The sequence below is a fragment of the Trachypithecus francoisi genome, unplaced genomic scaffold, assembly GCF_009764315.1.
Source record: "Trachypithecus francoisi isolate TF-2019V2 unplaced genomic scaffold, Tfra_2.0 Lachesis_group2, whole genome shotgun sequence".
Taxonomy (NCBI): Eukaryota; Metazoa; Chordata; class Mammalia; order Primates; family Cercopithecidae; genus Trachypithecus; species Trachypithecus francoisi.
The window spans coordinates 117026221-117044884 of NW_022681465.1; the positions used below are offsets into that span (position 1 = coordinate 117026221).

At 49.6% G+C, this 18664-nt stretch overlaps 1 protein-coding gene across 1 annotated transcript; it reads left to right on the forward strand.

The window, feature by feature from the left end:
* The first annotated feature begins 10881 nt into the window (after positions 1-10881).
* Positions 10882-14782, forward strand: FOXI1 (forkhead box I1). The gene is made up of 2 exons (XM_033180272.1): positions 10882-11535; positions 13052-14782. Exons 1-2 carry the CDS (start codon positions 10962-10964, stop codon positions 13612-13614), a joined length of 1137 nt encoding a protein of 378 aa, XP_033036163.1. The 5' UTR covers positions 10882-10961; the 3' UTR covers positions 13615-14782.
* The last annotated feature ends 3882 nt before the right edge of the window (positions 14783-18664 follow it).

Genomic DNA, 18664 nt, shown 5'->3' on the forward strand with positions numbered 1-18664 from the left:
AAAAATTAGCTGGGAGTGGTGGTGGGCACCTGTAATCTCAGCTACTCAGGAGGCTAAGGCAGGAGAATTGCTGGAACCCAGGAGTCAGAGGTTGCAGTGAGCTGAGATCGTGTCATTGCACTCCAACCTGGGTGACAAGAGCAAGGCTCTGCCTAAAAAAAAAAAAAAAAAAAAAAAAAATCTAAAAGTACTGGCCATGAAAGCAAAACCCAAAGATTAGAAGCTGATGGCTTACTTGGGAGTGCAGGTCCGGGCACCAGAAGGGAAATGGAAGTGAGGCAGGGAAAGGCGTGGAGCAATTGAAAGCGATGCATTATGGTGCTGAACACTGCTTCATGACAAGCTGCAAAGAGCCAGCTTGTTGGTCACAGAGGTGCCTGCTTGTCTACTCTTGACATGCCTGGAAAGGATATATAGAGTATTCTATCTCCTATTTCTTACAGCCAAAGGGAGAATTAACTAATTCCCTGCACTTCCAGGCTGCATCCTCCAGCCCCTCTGGCATCCCTTGAGAAGCCAGATCTATCTTTTGCTCAAATCAGGTTCAGTAAGAAACTCAGGGAATGCAGCTGGTCGGCCTGGCTGTGCAGCAGCACCACAGGGGAGTGGTCCAGCCTTCTCACCCAAATGACTCACTAGCCCTAGGTAGTGCACCATGAAGACCCAAGTAAAGTAGCTTCAACCCCTTGTCACGGGAACGCATTGGATCATCCCAGCCAGGCATGACCCCTCCAGGCTCAGACCAGCCAATGTTCAGAGCATTGAATGAGGTCTAAGAGGCTGGGTAGACCATCCCCACTGCCACTTTTTGTTTGCTTGTTTGTTTGTGATTTGTTTTCTGCAGAGTGAGGGCAAATTCCCACTGACGTGCAGAGGGACACAGTCCCCAATTTGAAGATGGCCTTTTACCTAGGAAGCACCCAGAAATCCCTGCAGACATTGGTGACGACATATCATTCCAGAAGAATCTCCAGTTCCTGGAGAGATGTAATCAGACAACTGTGACCTTTGGAAAAAGAATATGACCTCTCTAAGCCCAATTTCCTTATATGCGACAAAGGACAATGACAGATGGGCATTAAGCCAGCCAGAGGAACTAAGGATGTGGGATAATGGTGTCTGCCAATTCTCCCTGAGTCAGCCCCATAGACTGATCACATCGAGCTCTCTCAATAATGAGGGGCTCTCTAGTAATGGTTATAGTGGACAGCCCTGGAAGTGGCACCACTCCCTGCCCTCCCAAGTCTCCCACCCTCATCCTGAGGAGGCGTGTGTTTGGGATACAGAAGTCTCCCTCAGGGTGCATATGGCTGGTGGCAGCTGCATGATCAATGACAGCCACATAGACACACACAGACCTCAGCTCTAGACCTGTCTGCACTGAGTCCCAGCCAAGGCATTTTCCAGAGAACATCAAAGGGATTTATTATATCTCAGGCACTGAGCAAAGAGGACGAATGTGTCCTGTTCAGAGGTCCCAGACTATCATGGTATCAGGTAGTGCATGCTACCTCCCCACGGTGCCCCCCGGTCCATGACTCCAGGCCTTGCCACTCCAACACTGACAGACATTCAGTGAGTACCTGTCGTTGGCTGCTGCTGTATTAGATGCTAGAGATACCACAACAGCCAAGGCAATCTCTTTCCTCACACTTGAAGCTCAAGTGAGAGCTTAATGATCACTGAATGATTCATTCCTAAAACCCACCCAGTAGAAAGGGGCTCCAGATTACCCTTGGTTCCACTTCTTTTCCTTTGGTTAAGGAAACAATGTTTACTAATGGAAGGAATTAAGACGCTTTTTTTTTCTGAAAGCATTTATTGGCCAATGCACAGTGGAGTACTGCCAAGGCCACTGGGTCCAGAATAATTGTCATTTTCCCTTTCTCAAAGGAAAGATAATCCAGAAAGAGTCCATGGAGGGTTCCCCATCCTTGCACCTCTAAATCATCCTGAGATTTAGGGCTCAAGAATGGAAAACCTCCTGCTCAGAATCTGACCCGTCAGAGCTATTCACACACAGCCTCCATTAGTCTGGTCTCCAGAATGCACATGTCCCTAACATGGGGAACACACTATTGTGCAGTACCACGAATAACAAGTTGAGAAGCTCCAATGCTTTGGTGGGATGAGATGAGGAAGTTTCAAAATGGGTTAATGAGGGTTGATAGCAGAGGAAGAAACCTGTTCCAAAGCCCAATTTTCTGTCCAGAGGATTCTTGCCAGAGGTAGATTTTAGAAGGCAGAGTTGCAGGTTAGGTGAAGAATAGAGGGATTGGCGGTAAAGGGAACTGTCCCCTTTGAGGGCGTGAGGCAGGGAGTTTAGTGTGGGCTTCTGTTCACTGACAGTCAGGACAGAGCATAGGAAAGGCAAAAGTTGAAACCCACCAAATACGCAGAGCTGGCACTATTCTGGAAGACTTTAATCATGGTTTATCAAATATCATATGCTTAGAAGTTTATAATAATTAACCCATATAATAGTAAGGGTTAATAACTCAAACTCTTATGACTAGCACAATGAACCATATTGTTTTTCTTAGATTGCACTCTTTATGTTTCTAGTAAGAAAATCCTTGAGAGTTGCATACACAGTTATTTTATGACTGTTTATGAAATTGGGGAAAGGTAAGTAAATTTTATGAAATGTATGCCCCCATGACAGACCCCCAGAATTCATTTTGATCTTTCAAAGTTTAAAATTAAAAACAGGAAACATATTTGGTGTTAAACGTGTAGAAAATCTAACAGTAATTACAAACGTGCAAACCAATGAACGTTTGGAAAATCAATCAGCTTCTATGAATTGTCCCTGCTTGGCGTTCAACTTTGAGCACACTGACAAGTGAATAGGTGTGATTCCCATGTTCTTGGGAACTGCCTACAGGGCTGGTCATACGAAAATCCACCCAGCCGGACACGGGGCAGCGCAGCTGACTGTGGTTCGCAGAGATGGCCTCCCATGTCCAGTGAATGGAGACCCACGAGATCGCCACCACTGTGGTCCTGATTTCCACAGGATAAAGCAAAGTGAAGAGAACAGCACACAGCCCTGTTCCCGTCCCTCACAAATGCACTAAGAACTGAATTTGCTCCTAGCATCGTCCAGAGTCTGGGAGAAAATACTGTCTCCGCCCTCAGGGTTACTCCAGATCTAGTTGTGAAGTCAGGCAATAAACTGATGATAGCAGCAAAATGAAACCCATTCTAGGCCCGAAGGGTGTTCAGAGTAAGGAGGAAACGTGGAGAGTGGCCTGGAAACCTGGAGAAAGGCTTTCGGGGAAGTGGCGTTTCAGCAGGCATTGAAGACAAGCGAGAGTCCTCCAGGAAGCAGAGGGGGCAGGGCACTCCTGACAAAGGATGTCCTGCAAGGGGCCAGGCAGGCACCGGAGCATCAGGGAGAAGTTCTCGCGGCCACAATCCGGGGGGTGCAGAGGGTGGATGGGAAACTGATAGGAGAGGTCCAGCTGGGGCTTAGTGCATAAGGGTCTGGACTGCCATGCTGAGAAGCTGGCACATTGACAAGCAGCACGTATGAGCACCTAGTGTGTGCCAGACACTGTTCTTAGCAAACTACACTTAACACCTTCTGAAAGCTCACAACCACCCTCTGAAGTACAGACTATCGTTCTTCCCAATTTACAGGTGAGGACACAGGCACAGAGAGGCACAGACACTTCTCCCAAGTCACAGAGCCCGGAAGTGGTGGAACAGGGACTTCCCGCTGCAGGCTTTGAGGAGAAGGCAGTCAAGTGGCATGTTTCCAAGGGATAACTTTGGGGACAGAGCCTGGATGCCCATATCACTTGGTTTCTAAGCTGGGTGTGCATCGGAGCCCCTATCAGGCCTCACCTGGTCCTCACAGATCAGAATCTTGGAGGCCCGGGGCCAGGAGAGTGTGTTTTACAAGCTCCAAAGGTGGGGCCTGCTGGGCAGGTCCTTCAAAACCACTCAGCTCTGCCTCCCATTTGCTAGACAAAGAAACTGAAACCCAGGCGGGCACCACAGCCCACCAAAGCCTTCACGAGTGAGATGAGGACAAAATGATGGTGCCCAGCCTAGAGACACTGCCTCCAGCCAGCATGCTTCACCCAGAGCGTGGAGAGGAAAGGGGAAGACGGGAGGGAGGAGGAGCTCTTTATGAAGCAGACACCTTCTCTAGGTATAGGATGAAGGCCACTGGTGATATGGGAGGGGACCTTCAGTGCATGCAATCACAGCCACACACAATATTGAATCCCATTGTGTTAGTTATTTATGGCTGCTGTAACAAATTACCACTAAATTAGTGACTTAAAACAAGACAGATGTATTCTCTTACTGTTCTTGAGTTCAGAAGTTTAAAATAAGATGAGGTAAAACTCCAGGTGTTGGCAGGGTTTGCTGTTTCTGAAGGTTCTGGGAAGAATCTGTTTCCTTGGCTGACTCCTAAAGGCTGTAAGGCATTCAGCTTTCCTTGGCTTGTGGCATCATCACTCCAGTCAGCTTTCACTCTGACACCTCATTGTCTGTCATTAAATCTCCTTCTGTTTCCCTCTAATAAGGAGAGTTATGACGACATTGGGCCCACCTGGATAATGCAGACTAACCTCTCCAGCTGGTCATGGATTTAATCACTTCTGCAAAGTGTCTTTTACCTTTGAAGATGACCTATTGGCAGATGACGGGGATTTGGACTGAAGCCTTTGGAGAGGGAGGGGCTCGTTACTCTGCCTACCACTCTCATGATCAGAAAATCTCTTCTTTTCCAGTTTTGTTTCAATTCTTTTGCTTTCTCCAGAAAGAAAGTGTCGGTCCTTGGCCAGTGTGTTTTGGCATCTCGCTAATACTTGCTGACCTCGTGTTCGAGCAGAGTGAGCACACTCAGGCCAGAGCCTTCAGCAGACAACTGACGCCTCCTCAGTGTCCTCATCTATGAAATGGGGACAATTATAATCCGGGCCTCTTAGGGTTGCTGTGGGGGCTGAATGAGATAACACAGGTAAGGTGCTCAGGCTGTGCCCATGACAGTGTAAGCACTAAATAAATACTAACTTCTTATTTTATTTATAGTAAGTGATCCTGATGACTGATGATCCATTTCCAGAAGTTATATAGAATCTATCTTTAAAACAAGTTTGCTAAGAACAAATCAGAAACAGAGCAAGAAAGCCAATGAGAACTTTTAAGTATGGTGTATCAAAACTTCAGGTACCACACAGAGATGGCAGACACCACAAGCAAAGGGAGCCTCAGTTTGTGTGACTGTGACAGTGTCCTGAACACCAGCCCAGAGCTGGTACTGGGAAGACAGCCTGGTATTTGCTGAATAAACGAAGGAATGAATTACAGCCACGCATTGTTTCAGAAGCATTTCCTATAGTACCTCATCCAGGCCTTGCAGCAGCTGTTTTCCATAACCACAAACAGACTCAGAGATTAAACATCAAGACTCTCAGAAAACGTAGCTGGAGGAGTCACATTCTGACTCAGGTCAGTCTGCCTGCTGCTGGGCTGCCTTCTAAGATACCTTTTCCCATTTCCAACCCGGCTCTCACTATTCCCACTGCAGCAGAGGTAAAGTCTTTTTCTCTAAGCAACTGTTTCTCCTGGGAACCTGACGCTGAAATCTCTCACTCTGTCTCCTGTCCTTAAAGGAACCGAAAGAAAACTCATGGCCTGCCTGCCCGCCCTGAAATTTCACCCAAGCCCTGCAATCTACTTACCGCTTTTAAACAGGCGGCCGCCAGAGGGCGGTATTGATCTACATTTCCTCAGACAAGCACATCAGAAGCCAAAAAGCCGCAGAGCACCAAGATCACCCTCAGCCTGGCTAATGCCTCAGCCAGACTTCCACAAAGCCCATGCTCAGGATGAAGAAGCCATCCCCGTCAGCCCCAAATAACCCAAGACATGACTCTCGTGAACACTGTTGCCCAGGCAGGACAGACGAGGGCTCATTGCCACTCACAGAGAACCCCTATCATAGATAGTAGGTAGTACTGCAATAATTCATCCCCATTTTACAGATTAGGAACCTGGTGCGGAGAGTTAAGCTAGAGGCCAGCTAGTCCCTGATCCCCTGATTCCCCGCCTCAAAAACCTTTGTACCGTGCTAAGCTCCTGGGAGTCCTGGAACTTAGGAACTATTTGTGTAGTATGTAGAGAGAGGGGAAAGAGTTCATAAACCAAGCCTCTAATCAAATGTGGATTTGGGGGAGGTATGTAGGGTCCAAGAGCTGGGGATGTTGTAGCCCCAGCTGGTGAACCACCAGCATCTCCCATCACCTCGGACTCCCGAGTCCCTTATATTAAGTAGGTGCCATATGTACAGTACCGCCTGACAGGAAGTGCCCAGAGCAGTACCCGGAAGTAGTTGGTTTTACCAATGAGAAAAGTAAGGCCCAAAACAAATGGTTGCTGTCTAAGGTATAACAGTGCCTAAGGAGTAGAGACAGGATTGAGACCCAGAAAGTTTGGTTCCAGGGCCGGAGCTCGTTGCTCCTGGCACTGCCTGCGTGATCCAGTTCCAGCCAAGGTGGAGCGGCAGACAGGCTGGCTCCCACCTGCCTCCTTCATCTCGGTGGCTGGTCATCCTCTTTGTGCCTGCTTCCTCAGAGTTCAACAGGGAAACGGAATCTTACTGCACTGTGGCCCTACATGAGTTCATGTTTGTGAAAATGCACACCACCTCCTACCAGACAGGTGAACTGAGATCCGACTTCTAAAAGAGCATGATTCTCCACCCTTGAAAATCAAGGCCAGAAGTGGCAGTGCTGGTTGATCACAGTCAGGCTGGGGGCCTATGTCCAGTTACCCTTTCTGCAGGACTTGAGTCAGCACTGGCTTCTGGGCCCAGCAATAGCCACAGCCGACTGCTGGGACATATCCTCGGGGGCATGGCTCCCAGATGGCAAGATTTTCCCAAGGGGAAAGAAAATGGTTGAGCTTTGCTTGGAGGAGGCTATGATGCCAGGCCTCCTGCCCAGAGCCCTCTCCCGTGTCAATATCTGGCCTCAGGTACCCTTGCATTCATCATCATCCTCATGATCTGCAGCTTTCGCAGCCCCTGGGTTCCATGTTTTACGTATATTACTTTTTCCCTCCAAATCCATGTGAGACAGATTCTAGTTTCATCCTCACTTTATTGATAAACAAATGGAGGCCTCGTAAGATTAAGAAACTTGGCCAAGATCACACAGCTATCGAAGAGCAAAGCTGGGATTTGAACCCAGTTTTATCCAGTCCTCAGGCCTGTGGGTTTCATGGTTTATTGCTTTGTCCCCAAATGTCCCAATTTGGGGTTCAGAATATACAGAATATATGGTCTTTCGTGTCCAAGAAGTCCTCCCTCTGGACTGTAGTATGCAAACTGCAGCCCAAGCGTTCCCTAGGCAGGCTCAGGCCCTCACACGCCCAACTCTTATTTTTTATTTATTATTCTATTATTATTTCTCCGATGCTGAGCTGAGTGCATCTTCTCAGGTTTGAATTTTCACTTCTAGAAATTTCAAAAAGTTTAAAATAATTTCATTCGCAAAATGACCCTAGTTGTTAGAGACATTTGATTCTTTTCCCAGAGGTCCCAGGTTGGTCAAAGGGGCTGCAGGACCGTAACTCTCAGACTTCACTGGGGGTGGGAACAGCTAGCTCCTGTTGTCTACCCCAAGGGCTGGAGCCAGTGTTCCTACAAATCTGGAATGAAGGGTCCTCTGGGGATGCTTTGGACACCCCTGGCCTGAAGGTTTAACCTTGTGACCAAGTGCAGGGAAGCTGTGATCCCCAGCTACTGGCCTGTGGGTGCCAGAGGCTCCCTGTGAATAAGGCCTCTTAAGACAGGCCAGGCTTTCTCTGATCTACTGGGGGAAAGGAACTGGGGCCCACGTGCAGCTAGGGAGGCTCAGGTGAGCATTCCTCAGAAAATGCCTCTAAAGCAGGAGACGCCAAAGTAGGGCAGAGTGGGTCCTGACCCAGCCATGAACTTGTGTGACTCTGGGCCCTCTCTGATCATCATCTGTAAATGTAGAGTCTGGCTATAGAATCGATGTCTACACTGAATATTTCTCCCTGTGTTTTTGCATTGTAATCCCTGTCTCATCCCCGCTGCATGAGATTAACTCTCAGGGTAGCAAACGTAGGTGTGCTTGATTGTACACAGCAAACGTATACTGACTATAATCTATAATAACTGATATTTATTAAGTGAGCCTCTATGTGCCATGTGAAATGATTAACATTGGTTACACTGACTACCTCACTGAATGCTCACAGCGACTTCGTGAGTTAAGTACTGGCATCATTCTTATTTTCACCAGAAAACACTGAGGCTGAGAGAAGCGAGATCAGTTGTCAGGGCCTGCAGTTATTTGGCATCAAGGCTGGGATTTGCAGCCGGGTCCTCCTGATCTCAGAGCCTGTTTGCTATGTCTCTGCTGTATTATCTCTTTTGAGTCTTTCACATTTAACCCCAAAAGCAAGTCACCTGTGTGCTTGCCTTTCTCTAATCATTTAAATCAGAAACCACAGGAAAGCAGCAACAAAAATTGCATCCAATTCTTCTTCATCCAGAAATAATGATTGGCAGTTTGATATTTATATTCCTAGATTTCATATACAATTATAAATATATATTTGTACTAAAAATATCTCATGGCATTTTGCAGCCTGTTTCTCCAAATAATATGAGAACATAAACATCTTTTCATCATTATTCTTCCACAATCTATTTCTCATAGTTGCATAATATTATATAATATTACATCATTTACATCATTTGGATGAAACACTATTTAGCCAATCCCCTACTGTTGGACATTTAGATTAGTTACAATTTGTCACCGCTATAAACAATGCTGTGGTGAGCATCCCTGTGGCTAATTCTTTGCTCTGTTTAATTTTGTAAGATACGCTTTGAAAAGTGAAGTTGCTAGGTTAATTGTAAGGCTTGGAGTCTGTACTAAGGGACTCCAATGTGACTGTTCTTTGAAAAGTCAGGGCTCTATCTTCTGCAAGCCAGGCCTCCTCATAGAGAAACTCTACTAAACAAAAACTCTGCCCCTGGCTTGACTGAAAAGTGTGCCTTACTCTCAGCCTTATCTGAACAGCCAGAGCCTTTCAGAGAGTCACATTTCATCACTATTTTATGGTGGGGACAGGTTCCTCTGGGACCTGGAACTCATCTTCTGGACACCAATGTGCTGAAAATGGAATGTATTCAGTCTCATTCATGTTTGCCGTGTATATCCCCACATAATCGTGAAGGAGGAGCAGAGAGGGGGAGCATCCCCTCCAGTTGGGACAGTCAGTGATCTCTTTCTCTTGCCTCAAAGAAATGTAGGGTATGCAGGAAGTGGGAGGAAGCTGGATGGGAAGAAGAAGTAGAGGGAGGCAGGTGGGAGCAAGGTGGTGACCAGAGAGGCTGACCCCAACTTTTCTCCCATGTGCTTGATCACAGAGAGAAGTCTCAGCTGCTACCAGAACGTGGTCAGGGGCCAGTGCCTACCCTCTGAGTAGAGAGACCACCACCCATGGCCCAAGCTGAGGACCTGACCTGGGGCACCAGGGGAGGCTGGGACAAGATGGAGGATGGAGCCCAGATAGGAGAGGAGCTGGCTGAGCCACAGGGAGAAGCCAGCAGGAGCTGCACCTCCTGCTTCTGGAGCCTGAGGGAGAGAGAAAGGATGTGTGGGGCATGGTGAGTCGGGGGCTCTCCTCAGGCCGTGGCTTCCTCCATGCCAGGGGCCTCTGCGAGCTGAAACATGAAAGGTCTTTGGATCACAGGGAGCTGGGCGCCTGCTTGCCCTGCAGCTGGAAAGAAACTTGAATTGTTCAAGTTCTCTCACTTTTCCCTGAAGACTGATTCCCATTTTCCCCTTTTGCTATTAGTTTTTTAAGAGCCTTGCTACTCTGCAGGCACATTCTCAGGTTCTCTGCCCATCTGCAGCATGTATGCATATGCATATGTGTGTGTATGCGTGTGTGTGTGTGTGTGTTGGGGGAGGGTGGGGAGCCTATGACCTGTTGCCCCTTTGAACCCCACCAGGGGCCAGTCCAGGCCCCTCTATGCCCTCTTCTGAGTCTCCAGGGCCGGCTCTCTCCTGGCAACTCCAGAAAGTGCCTCCTCACCTCAAAAGACCAAGAAACAAGGCTTCTGATAAAGTGTCCCACCCAGTCCAGGCTGGGGCAGTTGGTCTGAGAATGAGGCGTCACTGGGGGGAAGAGGAGGGAGAATAAAGGGGATGGGCAGAGAGGCTCAGAGAAAACGAGAGGTAGAGAGAAAGGGACAGAGTGAAAGAGAAGGAGGAAGGGGAGAAGCTGGGGAGATAATGAGGATGGAAGCGAGAGACAGAAGTGGAAAGAAGTGGAAGCCTAGAGACAGAGTGGGGGAGAGAGAGAGAGAGAAAGAGAGAAAGAGAGAGAGAACAGGAATGAGCAGCTGTGATGTGGCCAGAGCAGTTCATAGAAAAGAAACTCAGTTCAGAGCAGAAGGGAGGAAAGAAAATAAGAAGGAAAGAAACAGAATGAGACGCAGAGAGGAGAGGAGGGAGAGAGAGAAGGAAAGCGAGGAGGGTAAAAAATGTGAGGAAAGAGAAGGACAGAAAAAAAAATGAGATGAAGCAAGACAGAACAAAGGAGGGAAAAAAGAGGGGAATCAGGAGGATGGTGAGAAAAGACAGGAGGGAAAGCCAGGAGAGAGGATAGAGGGGCGTCCTTGCTGCGCTGCAGGTCAGCTCTGGTAAGCCGTCTAGCATGTCATTAGTGGGGACCTGAGGCGCCAGCGGGAAAGTCCCCTCCCAGTGGGCTGGAGGCTGAGGGAGGGCGGGCCCTGGGCTGGGATCCGCAGGCAGGTGGCCGCCCCTGGGTGGGGCCGCCCGGCCAAGCCCTCGGGGTATAAGTGGGAGGCCGGGCCTGCTGAGCACCTGTCGGGGGCAGCTCCTGGGTGCAGGTGCCAGGTAGGTGGCTCCGGCCAGCCCAGCCCCAGCATGAGCTCTTTCGACCTGCCGGCGCCCTCCCCACCTCGCTGCAGCCCCCAGTTCCCCAGCATCGGCCAGGAGCCTCCCGAGATGAACCTCTACTATGAGAACTTCTTCCACCCACAGGGCGTGCCCAGCCCTCAGCGGCCCTCCTTCGAGGGGGGCGGCGAGTATGGGGCCACCCCCAACCCCTACCTCTGGTTCAACGGGCCCACCATGACCCCGCCACCCTACCTGCCCAGCCCCAACGCCAGCCCCTTCCTGCCCCAGGCCTATGGCGTGCAGAGGTCGCTACTGCCCAGCGTGTCGGGGCTTGGGGGTAGCGACCTGGGCTGGCTGCCCATCCCTTCGCAGGAGGAGCTGATGAAGCTGGTGCGGCCCCCCTACTCCTACTCGGCTCTCATCGCCATGGCCATTCACGGGGCACCTGACAAGCGCCTCACCCTCAGCCAGATCTACCAGTACGTGGCGGACAACTTCCCTTTCTACAACAAGAGCAAGGCCGGCTGGCAGAACTCCATCCGCCACAACCTGTCGCTCAACGACTGCTTCAAGAAGGTGCCCCGAGACGATGACGACCCGGGTAAGGAGGCTTTGAGTGTGGGGGGTGTCCCCAAGGAAGGCTCGCTGCCTTCCTTCCCAAGACCCCATTCTAGAAAGTTCTGACTAGGGCTGTGCCCCCTGAGACTGGGGGATGCTACCAGGCAGGGCAGAGCGGAGCTCAGCAGTGGAGGAGAACATGGGCCTGGGGGAAGATTGGGTTTTCAGTTCTGGCTGTGCTCCTGCCCAGTCAGTGACCTCCAGCAGGTCAGACCACAGAGCCTCAGTTCCCTCATCAGAAAACCAGGGATAGTGATGGCGTCTGCTTTGCAGGCTACAGTGGAGGTGATGAGATAATGTACACAAGGTCTTTGGTGTTATCAAGCACTTAATCGCCAGCAGGAATTACAATCATCTGCATCTCCAGCACCCATCACATAAAAAGTCTTTGGTGAATGAATGACTGGACCAAGTAAAGCCCGAGGGCATCCCAAGACTGCCGAGAAGAGGATCTGACCTGGGTTAAACAGCCACTATTGGCCCATTTTGCTGCCTGCCCTATTTCTACTTATGTAACCTCCTTTAACCCCATGACACCCCTGCAGGGTAGCTCTTATTAAACCCATTCTACAGATTAGGAAAATAACACTCAGAGGTGACACAGAATGAAGTGATATGATGGAACTTGAATTTAAACTCAGTTTTCTCTAACATCAGAAATTGTGAGCTTTTCCTTTCCAACGATGCATTTCTGAAACTCAGAGACCTGCAGAGAGGCGTGTATTAAATACTCATGCATCCATTTCCCAGAATTAAAGTCCATTTTTGTTCCACCGCAGGAAGCCAAGGTATAGCTCAGAGGAACCCCAACTCTGCCCCATTTGAGGTTGGCAAGCGCCAGGCCTGTTTGTCCCCAGAAGAGGGCAAGTGTCCTATCCAAGGACTGCTGTCACCCTCAGGCTGACAGATGGTAGCAGGAAGAGTTCAGGCCTTCCCTCGAGATGGTACCTCCCAGCTGCAAAGCCCCTTTCCATATCCAGTGTCGATCGTTCTCAGTGAGCCTGAGGAAGACAGGGGCAACAGGTCCACTTTTCAGACTAGGAAACTGAGGTTCTCCCAAAGCCTCTCAGTCAGTGAGGAGCAAAGCCAGGACTCAAGTCTGTCTTCAGACTCCAAGCCTAGGACTATTAGGGAGTCCCGGAGTTTTTCCTAAGTCTTCTTTTCCTTCAGCATTGAAAGCCCTCCATCCTGCATCCCCCAACCTCTCAGTATCCCTGCCCCCAGTACTTCATCCTTCTTAAAGAGACCTACCTTGCAAACTCCTTAATGCCTGTGCCTCTCGGCTGCAGTCCCAGAGGGCCCCGTCATGGGCTGCTTAATGAAAGATGGAGGTGGTGTGGTCCATCAGTTGATGGAATTCCTTCATTCCTCAGTCCCTGCCTTTGGGTCTCTGACTTCCTGCATCTGTCACTTTGTCTTTTAGTTTATGGCAATAAGAAGGAACAGAAGCAAAGCATTTTGTCCACCTCTCTGCTTACCCCCTTTCACTTTTTTATCAGGCAAAGGGAATTACTGGACCCTGGACCCCAACTGCGAGAAGATGTTCGACAATGGAAATTTCCGCAGGAAAAGGAAGAGAAAATCAGATGTTTCCTCCAGCACAGCCACCTTGGCCTTAGAGAAGACAGAGAGCAGTCTCCTGGCAGGCAGCCCCAAGACCACAGAGCCTCAGGACATCTTGGATGGAGCCTCACCAGGGGGCACCACCAGCTCCCCAGAGAAGCAGCCCTCCCCTCCCCCATCGGGCACCCCTTGCCTTCACAGCTTCCTCTCCTCTATGACAGCCTATGTGAGCGGGGGGAGCCCCACGAGCCGCTCCTTGGCCACACCAGGACTGAGCCCTGAGCCCAGTGACAAGACGGGGCAGAACTCACTGAGCTTCAACTCCTTCTCCCCGCTCACCAATCTCAGCAGCCACGGCGGTGGGGGTGACTGGGCAAACTCCATGCCCACCAACACGCTCGGCTACGGAGGATCTGTGCTCGGCCAGTTCAGCCCTCACTTCTACAACAGTGTCAACACCAATGGTGTCCTCTACCCCAGGGAGGGCACTGAGGTCTAGGTACAGAACAGCTCCTGAGCCAGATGGACATGCCAGAAGAAAAGCAGTGGAGGTCCTCCATGCCAGCCCCATGGTGGTCCATGACTGTGGAACTGCCCAGACATAAGTAGGAGCCTCCGAGGAATCCATCCTCTTTCTAGAACACTGGTTAAGACTCCTGTTTATCACACATAGGCCCACACACAGACTCACCAACTTTGCAACGGAAATACTGGTGCCTGCAGAGCAACAATAACAGTGGCAGGTGCTGTACTAGGCTCTGTACTGGCCACACTTACTACTGACAGTCACCCCGTAAGGTTCACAAACCTCCCCATTGAACAGATGAGGAAACTGAGGCTCAAGGAGGTTAAGTAACATTTCCAGGGTTATATAAACTAGTAAATGGCAGAGCTAAGAGTCAAATCCAGATCTATGTGATCCTCAGAGATTGGAGGCTGGGATAGAGAACTGACTGAGTAGCCAAGGAAGGTCAGTGTGAAAAGCTTGCTATGGCAAATAGAGCAAAATCTCTCCACTGCTTTCTGTCCACCAACATTTAGTGTCAGCCCCGACACATCTTGTCCTGGTCCAAGACCTTATTCTGCTTGCCCCAACTTCCCTGCAGACACTCCTTTTGCTACCACCCAAGGAAGGAAGTCACCTTAGTGCAGGAAACTCAGCCCTGGCGGCCCCGCAGAACAATGCATCTAACATGTGCAGTGCATCCCCATGGAGAGACATCATTGCTCCCCAGCCCCCCAGAAACCTTGAGCAGATCCAGGGGTCAGTGAGAGGAGTGGTGTGTACCCCTAAATCCTCCCACCCCAGCAGTGCCCGTCTGTAAAATCTTATAAAGCCCAGTTTCCTGTGTGCATGTCATGGGCCAGTGAGCTGGAGATGGCTGAGTCTTCCAAGAGAAACAAGGCTGGATAAGCGCTCTTTTTTTTTTTTTTTTTTTTTTTTTTTTTTTTTAGCCCAGGAGAGGTGGATGTTTGTCTGAGAAAACAATGGCCTCAAGGGAGGGACTCAGGCCCACCCTCACAGAGGGTCTCTGCGTGATCTCCTGGGATTTCTCCTTGTTTTTGTGAGTACTTTTTATGCTGGTGATGTTTCATCACAGAACACCCTGGGAAGTGTTGTTTGTTTTATTTTCTTTTTAATTAAAAAAAAAAATGTGGTGCAGAAATGTGGGCCTTCTTTATGAGATTTCCTGTCTCTCAGCTGCCTGGTGCGTTCAACAGGGGGCCAACTGCTGCCTGGAGCTGAAGGCATTTGGGACAGGAGACAGAGAAAGAATGCATATCAAGACTCAAGACTCTTTTCACCTCTGCACTGGTGTGGAGCCCAGACAAAAGCCCCCAAGGAAAAGAGGGGAGTCTGGGAAGGGGGGATAGGGTCATGGAAGGAATCCATTGGTACCGTATCCCAGTCTTTACAGTTCATGCAAACCTCCTAACTGTGCTATGATCATTTAATTCTAACAACCCCACGAAGAGGGGGGTACTAGTCTCATTATACAGATGAGAAAACTGAGGGTCCGAGTGGTTGAGAGATTTGTGTGAAGTCCGCATCCAGTCCACACCTAGGTCTGTCTGACCCTGCACCTCATCATGCTTCAGGATGGTCTCAGATGTGACCAATGCTAGAGGCAGTAACAACAGTACCTTGGGCTGCAATTCACTGAGGGCTGTGGGCAGTTCCTGGGTCAAGTGCTGTGTAGGTGGGACCTTTTTTATCCTTACAGCAGCCCATAAGTGTATGCTGGTGATCCCCTGGGGTCCCTGACACAATGCATGCTGCAGGACTTGTGCATTGAAGCTGGATTTTTTGTTAGGAGTTCTCTCTTTAGGTGTGCACAGAGAGGGCTTAAACCAGGAATAGCTGACCATTTGCGTCACTGCCTACTCAAACCCTGGGGCCTCTCTTTCCTTGGAGTGACAGAGGGGAGCTGGTAAATAACAATGACAATGATGATTGATGATGACGATGATGGTGATGATGATGATAAGAGCATTCATCATGGGTTGACCATGTACAAGGCACTGCATGAGGACTCGACCTGCTTTATTGTATTTAATCCTCAAAATAATCCAGTGCACTCAATACCATTGTTTTCATAGGTATTATTATTACCATTATTGTATAGGTAAGAAAACTGAGGCCCAGGGAGATTCATACCTTGATAGAAAGCAGCCACAGTCAGGACTCAAGCAGATTCATGGATGCCTTGGCTAAAGTGCTTCTCCACAGAATCTGGCAATGGGGAGCCCAGGACTTACCACAGGACAGCAAAATCATGACAACCAAGAGAAGAAGAAGCAGGGCTGCCTGAGAACCCCTCAGGCCCTTTCAATGGGAGTCCTTTTCCGCAGGGAGACTTCTGGCAGATTCCATGTGGCCTACGAAAGTAAAAGGATGGGACATGGTGTCAGACTGTCAGACTGTTAGAAAACCCAAGATAGGCCTGCCCCTTTCTGCAGAGAAAGGAAGCCTACAGCTCGGAGGGAAGGCACTCCACAAATGTCACCAGGACAGTGAGGTCAGAGTCAGAATTAAAATGCAAGTCCCTGAAGCCCAGACTAGGATTCTTTATCACACTAGATCCCTCTGTCACCAAATTTGCCCAAACAGACCACCCTCTCCATTGATCATCTCACTGCCTGCTCTTTAGCTCCTACTCCTTCCCCCAGGCGGGTCTGCAATGGGCGAGGGCCTAGGCCAGAAATGAGGTGGGAAGGGGCCCAGGGAGAGCCCAAACCAACCCGGAAGGGAGCCGGCCAAGGGAACCAAGGCCCACAACCTCAAGTCTCTAGTCTTCTTCAGCACAGAAATTCAATGATGGGCACAAGCAGAAAGGAGAAAGTGTTTAGGGCTCTGACAACACAAAGACCCTGCCAACTCTTGCCTGTGGCCCTGCAAGGAGTTCCTGGTAGCAGCGCCAGGAGCTCATGGGAAGCGTGACTCTGCAAGCACCCAGAAGGGCACAGCTGAGGGGAGTCGCAGGCCAAGAAGGGGGTCTCCCAGTAGCTTCCATGGTGACTGCCTGCCCCTCCTTTGGTTCTCTCCCTCTGAGAAGAAGAGAGAGGGAGGGAGGCAGGGAGGGAGGAAAAGGTGGGATAGAGGAAGGGAGGGGTAAAGGACTGGCTATTTACCAAGCACTTAATCGTGTGTGCAGTGCTGTGCATGGACACTTGCATGATTAGCCTCCTACTCTTTGGCTCCATGTTGAAGCCATGGTGTCCAGCCTCCATAAAGGGTCTGAGAAAAGGGCCACCTGGAAGGCTGCCTGGAGCAGATGCGACTGGAGCTGAAGGATGGTGAAAGTGAGCTGATTGAAACCACTAATTTACCCTCACCCTCCAACAGCCAAACTCAAATCCTCCCCAAACCCTGAGTTAGCGTGCCTCCATTTCCAAGTGACGTGGAGGTTGGGGGAAGTAGGCCTCAAAGCAGAATATATATGTACAATATACGTACATTTCATAATCCCACTTATTTTAGTAGGCAAAGTTGCAAGAGGAAAAGTTGGGAAATACTATACATAAAATACTAGCAGTCATTGTCTGGTTGCTAATAAAATATTAGGTGTGGCTTTTGGTCATTGTGTTTCTCTCTTGTGTACAGTGGACATATTGTCATCCCAGGCCACCACAGCTAGATACCACTGCTTCCAATGACAGGGGTGCAAGAGACCTGCCATATTGTCCCATGGTCCCCCCCGCCAGCACAGATGATTGATCCTGAGGGACACCTGACCCAAGCTGAGGTCTTTCTGCTATGGCTGAGGAATGAGTCCCTTTAGCACAGACATGGCTCTTAGGCAGCCACCATTGAAAGAAAGGGGAATCAATGTGAGACCAACGACTTATCTAAAATGTGAGATTCAAGGCTGGGTGCGGTGGCTCACACCTGTAATCCCAGCACTTTGGGAGACTGAGGCAGGAGGATCATTTGAGTCCAGGAGTTTGAGACCAGCCTGGGCAACATAATGAAATCCCATCTCTACAAAAGATTTTAAAACATAGCCAGGTGTGGTGGCGTGTGCCTGTAGTCTCAGCTACTCAGGAGGCTGAGGTGGGAGGATCACCTGAGCCCAGGAGACGGAGGTTGCATTGAGCTGAGATCATGCCACTTCACTCCAACCTAGGCAACAGAGTGAGACTCTGTCTCAAAAAAATAAAATAAAATAAAATGAATCGTGAGAGTCAGAAAAACAAATGCTCAGACTTACTGAAAAGTTAACGCCAAGCTTGTGAGAGTGTTGTGGGAGTTAAAAGGTGGCAGAAGCTCTCCTCGGAGTTCCTGGAGGGTCCAGCAGAGATCAAGCACAAGACTGGAAAGGAAGGGGAGTTTGAGGAGAGAGCAGAGGGGTTGCAGGGAAGTGGCCAGCATTTATGAGCCCCTGCCATGCACTAGGCCCTGGGGACTCATGGAACATGCAGTTATCTCCTGTCATCTTCACAATGCCCTGGGTCTGGGGGAGCATTTTAACCATTTGACCTATGCAGAAACTGGGACACCCAGGGTTTAAGCAGCCTCTCAAGATCTCAGACCACAGTCTACACGCTTTAAATATTAGGCTCCCCCACACCCCTGTAAATGGGCACTGTGAGGCCTGCCATCAAGTGAACCATCAGTCTCCTTGCTAGAGAGAGCATAGGGACATAGCATCCGTATCAGGAAAGCCACGTTGGCCAGCACATCACAGCAGGCCCAAGCTTTGTCTCTGTGGAAGGCTCAACCCCCTGCCCTATACACGGACTTATGCCGGCCCCCTGCTTTCCTTCAGCCCAGAAGGAGAGAGACCTGGGCTGCTTTCTCTGCTGACCTGCCTTTTGATATTCTCCTTAGGAGCTGCTGTGAAAACACAATGAAATTGGCCTTTGTCTCTGACTTTCTCTATTCAGTGCTTCTTTGAGGTTCTTGTGGGGCAGAAATATTGCAGTGCTGCAGGCACCATTTGCTTCCTTTTACTTGTGGGTCCCAACATGACCCATTGGACATATGCTCCTCCCTTGCAGAAGTCTTTGGAATCCCAAGCAGAAGGCCAAAAATGCAGGGCGTGTCC